The sequence below is a fragment of the Pezoporus occidentalis genome, unplaced genomic scaffold (assembly GCF_034315485.1).
Source record: "Pezoporus occidentalis ecotype Australia unplaced genomic scaffold, CSIRO_AGI_Poc_V1 ctg284, whole genome shotgun sequence".
In the NCBI taxonomy this organism is placed as follows: Eukaryota; Metazoa; Chordata; class Aves; order Psittaciformes; family Psittacidae; genus Pezoporus; species Pezoporus occidentalis.
In genome coordinates, this window is record NW_026914763.1 from 318,611 (window position 1) to 333,861 (window position 15,251).

General features: G+C 49.2%; 1 protein-coding gene across 13 annotated transcripts in view; it reads right to left on the reverse strand.

Annotated features, from left to right (window-relative positions):
• KDM2B (lysine demethylase 2B) overlaps positions 1–15,251 on the reverse strand; it is a 111,902-nt gene that overhangs the window by 11,852 nt on the left and 84,799 nt on the right. For all 13 annotated transcript variants that reach the window (XM_062625918.1, XM_062625913.1, XM_062625914.1 and 10 more), the window contains 2 exons: positions 5,355–5,579; positions 1,657–1,800 (listed from right to left, as the gene is read on the reverse strand). In XM_062625918.1, coding sequence (XP_062481902.1) covers positions 1,657–1,800; positions 5,355–5,579 — 369 coding nt within the window. The remainder of the gene's footprint in view (positions 1–1,656; positions 1,801–5,354; positions 5,580–15,251) is intronic.

Sequence of the window (15,251 nt, forward strand, 5' to 3'; positions counted from 1 at the left end):
GTCAAGGGCTCGAGGACACGTAGACATGGCAACAGATCTTTCTCTCACAGAAAATCACGGAACATGGGAATAAAGAGCAAGGAGGGATCCAAGGAAGAGGCTCCATCTTCCTTTTGCTGTTCCCCTGTGCACAGATTCACCTCGCCTTCCAAGATGATTCTGAAATCCTACCAGTGCCCTTTTGTCTCAGTAAATCAACAGCACTGGTTACCCCAACATCTCACCCCAACAGCAGCATTGAGAAATTAAAATGCAAGACACACAAGGCAGGCTGTAAGTCTCCCATTGCTTAATTTTCAGAGACACCCAAAGCAACATTATTCCTAGTTACCTGAACGGCACTGGGAACACCACATGTGCATAAAAGAACAAAGCAGCACTTGCTTGATTTCACAGATCTGACCCACATCCTGTACAACTAGCCCCAAATGTGGTGTGGGGGGAGGAAACTGTACTTGAACTGACACAACACAATTGTGCCCTCTGCTCTCAGCCATGAAGCGTCAGTGACGCTGTAAAGCCAGAGATGGAGGAGCGCAGGGCACTTCCAGCAAGGACTGGGACAGCAGAACAGCAGCTACAAGCCAAAACTGAGGTACCTCTGCAAAGGAGCAGCTCCTTCCCTTGCTTCATCGGCCCCCGAAGCCTCGTTTTAAGCACAGCCAAGCAAGCAAAGCTCCCTTTCAGAGCCCATCTGTGGCAGGAGCTGTGAGCACCAATTTCATGAATCAGGGAGACAGCCACAGTTCTGGTTTGCCAGCTACCCTACTTTCTGCTCTAATGACACAGAGCACAAGAAAAGGCCAGGAGAGCATCACCCCAGGCCTGCATAAGGAACATACCTCTCCTCCCAGAGATCCCAGAAGAGCCAAAAGCTGCTTTCTGGGGCACGGTGTGTCAGAATACATTTGCTTTGGCAAATCACTTTAACCATAAACAAATCAGCAACAGGAAATGGCTGATCAACTGAAACAAACCAGCTCTGGAGAAAGGAAGCTTCTAAATGCTGATACACACAGATGTGCCCAAAATGACACTTTTGCTACCAGTCAAGAATATAGCTGCTCACAGGTCTCAAGTCAGCCAAGGGTGAGCACTCCTGCAGCTTGAAGCTTGCTCAGTTTGCTCGCCAGAGCTGCAGTCTTCCTGCTGCAACATTTGCTTGCAACATCTTTAAAGCCAGCTGCTGCTGAAAGGCGCATCTGTGCCTGGACAAACACCACCAGCAAACTGCTCCTCTGTACTTTATGAGACACAGGAAGGAGCTACCGAAACGGGGACTGTGACTAACTCATCCAAAAGCACAGGCACATTTCTCTGTGCTCTTGAGCTTCCCGTCCCAACTGAAACTCCTCACTTCCTTAAACAAGAGGCAAAAAGAAAGAAGAACAGAACAGAACACAAGACCTTCGCAGGCACACACACTTCGGTGGCTGTCCAAGGCAAGTTTCTGCTTACAGGGGATGCTGTTACATGGAAGCCAGTCAGGGCTGTGTGTGCCATGGCTCTTGCCCTGCTTCTCACACCAACTCTTTGCTCCCTTATGTTTCCAAAGACGAGAATGGGAAAGCTTTCCCATTTCTGTGCACTGCTTTTACATTAAGGTGATAACCAGTCCGGTTTTGTTTCCAATGTGTATCACATCCTTGTACTCACCTTAAGGCATCCTGGGTGTATGATTTCATTACAAATGGAGCATTCCATTAGCATGAGATTAAACTTGCTCTCCTCCTCTTCCACCGTGTCCTCCTTCCCAGCTTCTCCACACACCAGACACACAGCAGTATGAGGCAGCACCGGCTGTGTACACACATCAGAAAGAAATCTCAGTCAGAAAACATATGGGAACAGAACGACTCCATGTGCATTTACAGTATCCTCATTTCAAAGAGATAAACAGGGATTAATTGTGCAAAATGCTGAAGGCTCCAGCCCAGCAGAGCAACGAAGGCAAGAAAAGCTGGTAACAGTCAGGGCTGGGTCCCCACACCAAGCATCACAGAACACGTTTCATGCAATGGAAGTGCCCTTCCCGTACCAACACAGGTTCATGGGGTGCCCAGAGATGCACAGAAATGCCTTCTCTTGTGGGTCCCTTCAATGTGTGAGCTGACACAGACATTGGCATGCAAGTCACTTCACCAGCGTACAATGGGAGGGAAAAGAAGCAACCTAGAACATCACTGTTCACATCCATTAAGCTTTACAATCTGACCAGCAATTTGGCAGCTCCTCTATTTTACAAGCAGGGCAGACAGATGTTACGGGACCCAGTCCAGATCTCCCAGCAAGCCCACAACAGAACCAAGAACAGAGCCCTTCCTAGCTGACAGTGAGCTATCCAGGGCCCTGCTCCAGACCTGAGCACTGCAAAAAAGCATTGCACAGACACTTAGAGAATTCTCCTGCAAGTGTCAAGTGAGAAGCACCCTGGGATTTTCCTGTCTTTTGCTGAGGCAGAAAGGGACCTGCAGCACCTCACCTATCTGTCACCCATGTCATGCCAGTCTAATTAAAAAGCCACCTTCGTGCTAACAAGGAACTAACTACTGGTTTGCAGCAATAAGGTATAAGCCTCATTACAAGAAAGAAAAGGAAGATCCTAATAAGAAGCTGGCTGTACTGTGAAATGCAATCGATTAGGTTGCAAGTCCTTAACTAGTAAGCAGCCAGAGGCAGAGATGTGGCTTTCCACAGCAAGGATCTCTAGTAGATGGAGTGAATAAAATCCCTAAGTAGGTACTTGCACACCAAACCAAATTTATGCAGCAACAGGGCATCCTCCAGCAAGTTTCAGACAGGGAAACCCCAGCTCTAGTAAGCTGTTGCAGAGCAGAGTGTGCTGCCCCACACAACAACATCTCATACATTAGCTATGGCAACACTTCCCTGCTTTCTCATGCCAGTACTTATCCACACTCCATTTTAAAGGCATTTTGCAAATACTATTTAATTCCCACCCTTCCTCCAAGCACAAAATCAGAATCTCCAGGATCCCATTTCACCAGCAGGTAAACCAGAGAAGAGCTAAGCTGTGCAGAACAGTAAGAGCTCTGTCCACCCATTTTGTCCAATCTCCCACACAACATTTATATCCACACACAAGGACCAGCACAATCTTTATTGTCCAGGGAATGTCCTCTGTGCCCCAGCCAGCTCTGTCCCACTGCCGGGCTGGAACAGCAGTTGCTGTCACAACTCATACCCCCAGCACAGAGCCCCGTACTCCCTTCACACCTATTCAATGCAGCACAAAGTGTCCCAAGCACCCCTGTTTCCCTTCTTGATATAAGCAGTGATGCAGAGGAGTTTCCTGTTCTCCAAACAGCAGTACAGGCTCTCTGAAGGCTTCTGAGTTTAATGAAAGTCTGTGTCTAGTTAATATTGTCGATGAGTTTAATGAAAGTCTGTGTCTAGCTAATATTGTCAATGTTATTAACCAGAGGAAGCACACTCCCAGAACTGTAGGGATCATTACTTCCACAGAGCTTTGGTGGGTTTGGGCTTTTTTTTTTGGCTGGAAGCTATTGGATAGGTACCACAATATACTACTACTGCAATTGTTAGAGAACATAAGAGTAAAGACCATAGCATTGCTTACAGAAAGGTAAACCACCCTTATAAAGTTAAAACAGCTCAACTTGTTGATCTTCTATGCTTTTGCTGCTGTCAAGACTGGAATACTCCCCTGCTATTTACACCAAAGGGAACATATGAAGAGCAGAGATGTCTTCTTCAGAGCATGCAAGGACGAGACAAGCAACCAGAGTACCCTGGCTCCCAAGGCCTGTACTCTAACCACAGCTTCTGGAAATAAAACTGCAGACACCAAGAAGAAAAATGGTTCTTTATTAGAAGAAAGGGGATGAGAGGATGACTACACTCAGCCAGAAGAGAACCCAGTTCATCTCCAAAAGGCTCAGCCTGTGTTATCAGGAGTGAAACACAGCTTAGAATGAAAGTTTCCTTCATCACTCAGGACAAGAAAGAACACTGCAGCCCTAATTTAATCCTTCCACTAAAAAGGCAGCACATTTTCACTATTTCTTGCCCCTGGAGAATAATAAATTCTTCATCCATGCTGTTCAATTCATGCCACACTCCGGGAAATCAAGTGTTCAAAGAAAAGACACTTGAGCTGCAAAAGCACTCTGCGGAAAGGTAGATATTCTATGTACTTTACTGAAAGATCCAGCAGAGCCGAATCCAATCCTCTCTGTCAAGAACAGTGCGTGGCTTAGAACAGGCCATGGAGTGAGCTACCAGGAGCAACGACTGGAAACCTTAACTGTTTTATCAGGCTTTTTTATCAGTGTCAAAGTCATTTAATGCCTCCACTTCAGATTCCTCATCAGAATTAAGGAAGAAAAAAAAACAACCCCTAAGTGAAAGGAACTGTAGCAAGACTTGAGAGAGAAATAAACAACATTCCCTTCCTTAAAAAAGCCCCAAAACACAACAGAAAACCAAGCCCTTGACAACAGCATAAACAAGACCTTTCAAAGAATTCAGATAAAAGCTGAAGCTAATTTTTACCCTTGAACGGGGACACTGTGGACATGAGACCTCAGGAGAAGATCTGCAACAGGCAGTACGAAAGCAACAGATTCAAAAGCCGCTTGGACAACTTAATGGAAGATGAATCTGTCAATATTTGTTAAATACAAAGCTATCACTTATGACTCAAGAAGCTGCTAAGCAATGTACCACAGGGGCCCAGGAAACTGTCTTTGACTGCCAGCTTGCTCCGTTCTGATGCTCATCCCCTTGACAGCCATTTCCAGTCCCCGAGGAAGACAAGATCCTGGCTTGACGGCTCTTTGGCTCATCTGGATCAGAGCCTCTGCTATATGCTCTTGTTTGCTATACGACAGCAAACACGCTGAAATTCAGATGTTAAGTAACCTGGGGCTGGAGTCACGAGTGCCAACATCTTGGAGGATGCCAGCCAAAGATTTCCCCATATCTTAATTTGGTTAAGGAGTTCAGATGGTTGCAAGACAGCTTTTCTCAGGAAATTCACAGATCCAAACCAAACACACCTCTTCTCCCTTTGAATTGGAACTTCCTTCTCCTCCCTAAATCCCAGAATTTCAGTGTGATCTGAGTGCCAACTCCCAGTATAATCTCCACTTCTACACTACTGAGAATGAAAACTATGCTATTAAGCTTCAGTAGCATTCTGGTTTAAGACCTGGGGGGAGGATGAAAAGCAATGGGAAGACGAGAGGCCAGGGATCACACCAGTCTGTCTGATGCCCTCCAAGCAGAGTTCTCAGCTCCACACCTTGTCACAGGAGACCCAGACAGAGGACAGAAATCTCCCAGCGACTCGTAGCACCAAGCACACTTACTGCGATACACTGCCTCATAATGCAGGACTGTTTCATCCTGCCAGGTCCCCCAAACTTCTTCATGTCCTTGCAGAAGTGACACTCGCCGCACTCTGTCCGCAGGCAGGCCTCGCACTTGCGGCATCGCGTCCTCCTCCGGCGCGCTCCGGCGGTTGTCCGGTTAGCCGCGAGCTTCACCGCAGAAGCAGTGCCCAGCTTCCCTTTGGGCCGTCCCACTGCCCTGTTCTGAAAGAGGCACACACACAAGGTTAGGCACAAACCCCACTTACCGCCCAAATACACAACTTCTTGGACAGGAGATGTATACATCTTTGATGTGAACTTGACAGATGTACAGGATTATACACAGACAGGTAATGCTCAGCAGATGCCTGCGACCATTCTTACAACTAAAGGAGTTCCCTCACCTTTTCAAGAAACGATGCATCGTAAAAAGACAAAGAAACCAAGGCATAAATGAGAGGTCCCAAGCCTATAGCAAGCCCACTTCAACAGGAGGGCAAGGAGAATCAATTTACGCACAGCTCACGGCAAGACCAAAACCCAAGCGATGGGCTTGTAGTAAGTCAAGAGGTGATCTCCATCACAGAATCACAGAAGGGTTTCGGTTGGAAAGGACCTGAAAGCTCCTCCAGCTCCAACCGCTGCCACGGGCAGGGACACGTTCCACTGGAGCAGCTTGCTCCAAGCCCCTGTGTCCAACCTGGCCTTGAGCACTGCCAGGGATGGGGCAGCCACAGCTTCTCTGGGCACCCTGTGCCAGCGCCTCAGCACCCTCAGTGGAGTTTCTTCCTTATATCCAACCTAAATCTCCCCTGTTTGAACCCATCCTGAACCCCCTGTCCTATCGCTACAGTCCCTCATGAGTAGTCCCCCTCCAGCATCCTTGTAGCTGCCCTTCAGGTACTGGAAGCTGCTCTGAGGTCTCAATGCAGCTTCTCTTCCCCAGGCTGAACAGCCCTAATTTCCTCACCCTGTCCTTGTATGGCAGGTGCTGAGCTCCAGGCTCTCAGCCCTGTGCTCGGGTTAAGGCAGTTCTACTTTTCTCCATTGGAAATGGAAAAACCCAAGGAGGCAGCAGAAGTAATTTTGAGGTTAGGTACAGTAAAGAAACATTCAGTAGCAATGGCTCAGGCCACAGCAATCTCTCTATAAAACCAGCAGAGTATGAAGTACTGCCAAGTGATAAAGTAGGAAATAAAACACAAATAGTACAAAGCCCTTCTAAAGTAGTTCCCCATATATCCAATACAGGCAAGTTCTCAAAAATAGAACACTAACTGATGCTGTGCAAAGGCTAAAAAGGGCATCCCAGGACTGGATTTCAATGACCTTTAAGACAGAAGCTAAAGGACCATGAAAAGATTTTAAATGATAAGGTTAACTGCAACATATTCACTCTGGGCCTCTAAATTTCATGTTCTCACCAGAAACTCCCTGTTACACACAAGAACTTCCAGCTCAAGCCAAACATCACTAAATACCATGTAATTGTATGGGGCTAATTACACAAGAATTGGCTTGGCTCATTCTTACCACTGACAGCTTTCTCCATAAAGATGATAATAACAGGACTGCAAAGCTCATCTGGTTTAGCATTTATCCAATTTTCCCACCTTCTGTGCACCTCAGCATATGACCAACAAACCAGCAGGTTCCACTTGCTGCTGCTGCTGACTTCTGGGCAGCCACCAAGGCAGGGGAGGATGGTGAGAGAAAGCCAGGCCGAGTTTCCACCACAGCTTTTGAAAGACAGGGTACGGAAACGTTCTACTCACTACTACAAAGGCTGCCCTAAGTGTCCTGCTATACAACCCTGAAGAAAAGCCACATTGTTGAGTATTTGATCTTCCTCCCAGCTGACAAAGCAAAAGCTCCACTGACTTTCTCTGTGGTGCAGAAGAGCGCTGGTACTTTAACAGTCTCCATCCCAAGAACCTCTGTGCTGGGAGATCAGAGAAGCCAGGAGCTTGGCCCCTTTCCTTTCCCTCCCACAGACCCCTATGGTAACTGAGGGGGGGACAAACCATTGTTCAGTCCATGAGGTTACAGAGATTCCAGCAAGGTTTTGATTCTGCTCCTCCGGAGCAGTTTGTGTTCTGCTTGCAGGCTGACTCGCACCGTGCAAGTGAAGCTTCCTTCCCATCAGCAACTGCACCAGACGCCTGGATTACAGATCGATTTCAGACACTCTAAAGAATAAATATTTACCTTTTAGACCAACTTTTCAGCCTCTCAAGGATAAAGTCAGCACTGGCAGGACTGGCTTAGTGGCAACCTAGATAAGAGATAATGTCCTTCCTCCGCATGAATCACTCCTCCGTTCTCTCTAATAGAGTCTCCTTCAACTAGCGAGGCAAGCGAGACACACAAACCAAAGGCCAGACATCAGTGGGAACAAATTAAACCAAAATATGTACAACAACCTGGGCAGTTCTCTCTGCCAACAGCACATGGAAGATTCTGCATGAGCATCTGACTCCTTCCCACTAGGTTTGAAGAGGATCAAGGGCTTTTTTAAGGCAGCAAAACCCAGTTGTGACACACTCAGAATGGTCTTTTTAAAACATGATCTCTTTCAAGGAAAAATCAAACTCGGTACTTTTCCAGCTGAAAGACAACTCCCGATTCTGCCACAGTAATACGAGCCAAGTATAATTCTGAGGACAGTGTTTTAAGTGCCAGGGCACTGCAAAGATGCAGGTGGTAAAAAAAGGCATCACCTGAAACACAGAAATCGAGAATCCCCAAACAAGAAAGTAGAAGCAGGAAGGTGAAGAAGGTACAAGAACAAGTCACGCCAGCCCACACCACCCAACTCAGGTTTCCTTAAAAACCACCACCACCCATCAGACACAGAGGTGCAGGCCTCTGGTCTCACTGTATGTAACATTTCTTACCCACCCAGAGCTCTTCACGTTAACAAATCCAAGCGATTGTCCTAGCTGGGTTTGCACTGATTTACCACCCGACCAATCCTCACTCCAAGCCACGTTTTCACTCCAGGATGTTGCAGCCAGCAAGCCTAGGGAGGCCTTGCAGGAATTCCCACTAGTATCTAGTTTCAAGGGGCTCCAAAGTGGTCGCTTAAAAACCACCACAGAAGAAAATCAGGCCTGTGGGTTGCTATCCCAGAAAGGGGCTGGGATTCAAGGGGGTAGAAGGAGCCTCCAACATGACTTGGGGTTTATTTAGCACATGGCAGCCAGCCAGATAAATTCCAGGTCGATGTTAGTGAGGAGATGCTGCAGGATTTCCAGCTCAGACTGCAGTTTCACAATGTACCAGCCTGGGTAGGAAATGCAGGTAAAGATTTCCTTCCCAGCTCCTGTTCCCAACCCATCGCTGCCATTTCCCACCCGCCCAGCACCGCTCTGTGGAGCTGCCTCTCAAATAAACAATGAGTGACAGGGGATGGTGGGATTCTTTAACCTGGATTTACCACGGTGGCCAGCAAACAGCAGCTCCATGGCCTCAAGCTCAGGACTAGGTGACATACTGAGCCCTAAACTAGGCTCTGGACCAATGCTGTCTCCCATCTGGGCAGCAGATCCTACCATCTCCTTTCCCAAGGAGATGAGCCGAGACCCTCAAGCTCAGCCTGTGACTCCAGCAGACCCCAGCAGCTACCTCTGAGAAGAAATCTACACCAAACCTGACGAGATTTTGTTTTCTATTGAACCTTACAACAAAAATCAGGCAGTTGAGACAGAATCTGTCTGAAACACTACCGGGGGACTCCCTATGTTCTCCAGTGCCTCCACAGAAACTGTGCCCATGCTCCTCTTGCCACAGCAAGTCTTCAGAAGAGAAGGATGCCAAGTGATTATAACCACGCTCCCAAGCTCCTAACAAAGGCTGTGCAAGCAGCTACTGAAACATATTAGGATTAATATATTAAATCTACCTTTATTATATTGAAACCTAGAAACCTGAAAGCTGGAAGACTAAACCAAGACCCGTTAACAGGGCATCCTGCTAGAACTTCTTTTGTGTTTTGAAGTAGGGTTTACATTGTCCCTGCCAAATTACTACTATGCAACACACAAAGGTAACCTGCTCCTGCCCCTGAAGCAGACAGTGTGGCCTCCACAGCACCTGGATACTAGGAGCAAATTTAGGCCATCCGAATGTAATACACTATGAACTACAAAGCCATTCACTGCCTGCTTACAGGTACTTTAACACACTTTCACCCTGTGTCACTTCCTTGCCTGGCAGCCATCAGAAAGCCACCCACCATCATCACCAGGGTCAGCAGCAGCAGAGGCACCTCTGAGCACAACTCTTACTGCAACAGAAACACAACTTTGATGTTTACAGCAACAATTTATTTCCTTCCCAGTTGTAAAGAGTAACTCAAAGACCTTCAGGTAAACAAAAATACCAAGATCCTCAAGCTTTAGAGACAACACTTCAAGAGCTATCAGCTGTTAAATACATCATTAAGTAGGTGCTGATGTTCCCCAGCTGATATCCCAACACCAAGCAGGAGTTGTCACCAAGCAACTCCACATATAAACTCCTCTGCTCTGGAGAGGAAGATCAGCTGACCCTGCATCCACAAGGAAGAAGGACCTGGTCCTAAAAGCACGGCTGGCAAAGCCTGCAGCCTAGAAACGAGCTCTTCTGCAAGTGGCCTTTACCTTGGCATGGGTCTTATTCCACCACTCAGCTTCAGTGACCTGCTTAAGCTGCTGCCAGTGGCACTGTACCAGTATTTCAGACTAAACATCTCCAGACAGAGTGTCCAGACAGAAATCCAGGGACATGTGCAGTGCCCTTCTGAAGGGCTTATGGCCAGCTCAGCAAGTCCCTGAAGCACTTCGGCTCCTAACCAAGTACAATCTGAACAGCTTCTGTACCCACTGCATAAACCTCTCCAAGACAGACATCTTACATGCGTAGTGTTTGTTGCTTCAAGGTGCTGTGCCACATAAATATATCCCTTCCATTTGCAAGACACAAGTGATTTCCTTCCAATTATCCTGTTTTCCTGTAGTTTGACTAAGTCCACACAACTGCATCAGCACTGAAAGATGGATGAGGACCCAGGACTTTCCGAGTACCAGCCCTGTGCTTCGACCTTTGTATGGCACAGCATTCCAACATAATTGTTTTAACAGAATTAGAATAGACAAATGTAATTTGTTGTTTCTTTACAAGATCTGATAAATAAATACTGGGGGGAAGGGGAAAAGCCACACACATTAACCCACAATTCATATCTATTGTCACCTAAACCACCACCCTAAACGTGTTGGGTTGTGGGCTGATGCAGGGCACTAGAGAAGCCCACAGGTGCTACAGCAAAGGCTTCTGGTCAGTTGTTTCTTTGCCTCTTCCCATAGCATCAGAGGTGCGCGGATGCAGAGGCGCAGTTTTCAATTTCCAACAGGATGGGGGTTCTGGAAGACAAGGCTCCCCTAGTACTGCCCAGGGCCAGCGAGCAGCACTGTCCTTTACTACTCCAGTGACAGGTCCTTCTCCTATCCTTCCAATCACATAGTTTTGGCCTTCCTAACAAGAAAACCAGTCAAATTCACAATCACAAGCAGCGGTGTAGACCAGCAACACACACACCAATGTACCGGACTGAGCTCCAACAAAGTCATTTCACCAGAGGTCTCTGAAACAGACCCTGTCATTAGCTCTACATTAACCCTGACACAGGGGTACGCACACACTGTCCTGCACTAGATAATCACACCAAGTCAACATACCCTCAGCATTAAATCCTCACATCTCTTCTGTTATTACCAGAAATCCCTGTAAGAGGAAGAACTTGGAGGAAAAAGGAAGGAAGGACAAGACGATGTGACTGCAGGAATTCTGCGGGGACGAGAAAGAAGTCAGTTTAAGATGGCAAAAATCACACTGATGCCAGTGACACCCTTAAGAACTGTATTAACTGAAGAACAGAAGCCAGCACCACAATCTAACACGTCTGGCTACAACACATCTGCCCAAAAGTCTACACACGCGAACTCCAGGAGGGTTGTTTTCCTCTAGCAGTGACTGCTTACAAGAGTCACATCACCCATCATCAGCATAGGCTCCTGCCAGGGTGGAGGTGTCCTGCAAGACAAGTCTAAGGTCCCCCCATTAAGCAAGCAGCAGCAGAGGGAAAGGGAAGGTGGAACTTTCTCAAGCCCAGCCATCCCCAAACAGGAGTTTAATCCTCTCCACATGTCCACTGCCACCACCTCCTCCAATTCATATCTACAAACTTTCTCATCCTCTCCTGCCAAAAAAGCAACATAGCTCCTCATGACCACTGCCAGGTGACCACACAGCTCCACTACTGAACAAACAGATCCATTTCCCACAAGCAAATAGACAAGTTTATACCTCGCAGGTTCACCTGCGCATTAGTGACACTCCAGCAGCTTTTCTGCCAACACAGCTATGTGGTTTAGGGTGTGATAAACTGGCATGTCAGTGCCAATGCAAGTGCCCCCGTTTATTTTCCTCTGGTGGCAAGGAGGTAGAAGTTAGGCCTGGAGGGTGGATTAAGACATATTGGCAAAAATATGCTTTTGTAGATAAGCTGCATCCAAAGTAGGAGGCTCTTAAAAAGAAAGACACCAGTAAGTCCCACAGACTTGGGGCCCCTTGTGCTTTGTAGCTTTTCTTCTCACTGCTACTTCAGGGCAAATCCTCCTACCCCCCACCCAGGAGCTTTTTTTATCAGGCTGTTTACACATGCTCAAGTGTCACAGTCAGAAACTGAGTTTCTTCCTACCTGGAGAGCCTGTGGAAGGCTGCTGCCCTCCCCATGGCCAGCGCCAGGCAGGATACATGCCCTGGCATCCCACGCTTCTACACCCCCAGTGCTGACCACAACTACTGCAAGTGCAGTAAATCCTACCCACTCTCCTGCTGGGAAACCTGACAGTCTTTCTGCCTTCTTAGTTTAGACAGGCTTGGGAAAGAGGAATGAAATCGAGAAGAAAGATGGGAGTGACAAAACCAGCAGCTCCTACCCAAACACGGGAGTCGTGCTGTTGAACTACACCTGTAGAAGCAAAGCCTTCCACCTGTTAGAAAAAGCTATGTGATACCTATTTGACACATCCCATGTAGACAAATAGAGGAACCACACATCAAAGCAGGCTGGTACGAAAACACACTTGGATCCATGTGAGGCCTTCTTCCACTGAACAGTTTTGAGCAGAAAGAAAACCGTTCCACACATCTTTGCTACGCAGGTCACAGCATTGTAATTTAGGCTCAGACCAAGCCTTTTAAGCAGGATCTCCACTTTCTTGCATTAATTTTTGCTTTAAACTATTAAGATCTCAAAATGCTATCAAAGCCTCAGGATTTAGAAGAGCTGAAGAAGCCCAGAATGTAACCAGCCTTCCGAATCCACCCAGGAAGAACGAGCACTTCCATGGTGATTCCACAGCTGGTACAATGCAGCAGAGGCCAATCTGCTCTCCCAACCATTAGCTCTTCTAAAAGAGCATACAGAAATCACAGCAAGATACAGATGGGAAGGGGAAAGGCCTGACATGGGGCAAAGCTTAAGAGAAGGAAGGGGGCTGGACATTTTAACTCCCAGGCCTGTAAGCTGAGCAGCAGCACAGGCCTGTACACTCACACAACCTGCAGAATTAAGTAAAGCCTTAATAAAGTTACTCATCCAAAGCTCTTGTGTGTCTTGGACTGACACTGCACCAGGCCTGTGTAGCACATCAACATCTCTCTCACTGTTCCTGCACTAGATCCTCCATCCCTGGGCAGCACCCAAGGCACACCACCATCACCACTCCAAACTCCTTCTCAGCACTGCTTTCCTGGTGCGATTATGAAGCAAAACATGATCAAGTTATTAGAAACGAGATGGGTTTTGGAAGATGGACTCAGCACCTGGCCTAGGCAGAAACTTGTCTCTAAAAGCACATTATCAGACTATTTCAGAGAGCAAACCACCTTGAGTTATGAATAAAACGATCAAGTTGATGTTTAAATTGCCTACACATGTTTAATACTATTCCTGGTGCATTTCTAATTGCTTAGGCACTTCTTAGAGAGTAAAATACGCAATCTAGAACACATGTTCTGGATTATTTTTCGCAAATTACTTCATAAATTTAAAAAGTTTCTCCTCCTTCCCCCCCGGAATAAAATAAAATTAAAAAATAAAGAAAAAAAAAAAACACCTTCAGAGAATAAACCCTGGAAGTATTAATAAAAGTTCTGTTTTCATTTCAGCACGCATCTTTCTCTTTATTCTACATCTCTCGACCCTGGGAATGGAAAGGAGGTTCTGGCTATAAATCAAACTAAGACAAGGTGGCCAGGCTCAGCATCACACTCTCTCCCGAAGTCCTGCAGCCCCCTCAGCGATTTGAGGAGCCTTATTAGCAAATACTAACAACAATGATAGCGATGCTGCTCGCGGGGCCGGCGGGGACCCCCCGGCACTGCCACACGCCCCGAGCGCATTCGCCTCGGAAGCGGCGCGGGGCCCTCGGCGGTGCCGAACTCCCGGTGCCCCGGGCGGGCGAGGCCGAGCGCCCCGGGCCGGCCCCGGCGGAGCCTCCCGCGCCCCGCGGAGCCGCCCGCAGCCGCGGAGCCGCCGGGCGCAGCCGCCCCGGGCCGGGCCGGGGCCGCTCCCGACCCCACATTGTTCCCCGTCCCCGCTGCCGGCGCGGCTCGGCGCGGCGCTGCCCGGCCCCGGCCTCCTCCGCCTCCTCCCCTCCCTTCCTGCTGCAAACTTCGCCGCCCGCCCCGGACCTGCTCCGGCCCCAGCTCGGGCCCCGGCCCCGGCTCGGGCTCCGGCTCCGACTCGTAGTCCTCCTCGTCGGCGCTCGCAGACATGGCCATGGCTCATGGTGGGCCCAGGCGGAGCCGAGCTGACATGGCTGGAGCGGCGCTGCTGGCGGAGCCCCGCTCCCCGCACACACACACACACATGCAGGAGGAGGAGGAGGAGGAGGAGGAGGAAGGGGGGCCGTGCATATTCATGCCAGGCAGCCAGGAAGGGGCTGGCCCTGCCGGCACGGCCAATCGCGGCCCGCTCGCACAAAGCCGGCCTGCGGGGACAGCGCGGCCGCTCGGCCGGGGCAGCGCCGGCCGCCCCCCACCGGGGCCCGGGGGGGGGGGGGGGGGATGGTGCTGCCGGTGGTGGCTTTAAGGCCCCGTTGGCAATTAGCCCCCCGCCGGTAATTAGCCCCGCGATCGGCCGAGGGGGCCGGGCCGATGCTCGGCCTGCCTGGGTGTGCCGAGCGGAGCGGGGCGGGGCGGGGAGGGATGCGCGGCCGCCCGCAGGGTGCTCGGCGCTGCACGGGCTGCCGGAGACAAAGGAGGCGCGCACAGACAGACAGACACACACAGCCCTCGCTACCTGCCGGCTCGCCTCCTCTTGCCGGGGTCGGGACGGGAGGAGGGAACCTCCATCCCTCGGGAGGAGGAAAGGCACCGAGCAAACTTCGGGATTGCAAGCGATGCCCCTGCTGCATCACTTCACGTTGGGAAGGATGGAACAGGATGGGATGCAAGGCAAGCCGGCTTGCGGAGCTGCTCACATCTGGGCTCACTCCCTTTCCTGCTGGCTCCTGAGGAACCATTTCCAGCCCTACCCTGACCCACCAGTCAGGTTTTGCTACAAAATACCCTCCCTGCAGCCCGAGATGTTACACATCGGTCGATCAGGGAACCTGTTCTAGATCCAAAGGCCACAGTAGGGCCAGCACCTCAACCGGACACTGCCTTTGCCCTCAAGAGCTTGCAGCTGAGGGTCAAGACACAGAGGCCTGGATGTGAGTGCTGAGATTTAAATTTCCCATTGGATTTATGGGCCTGCTTGCAGGGGAAATCCCTATTCCATGCAAGTTGTTAGGATTTTGCCTCTGGCTCCTACGCCCACAACACAGAATTAAACACAAG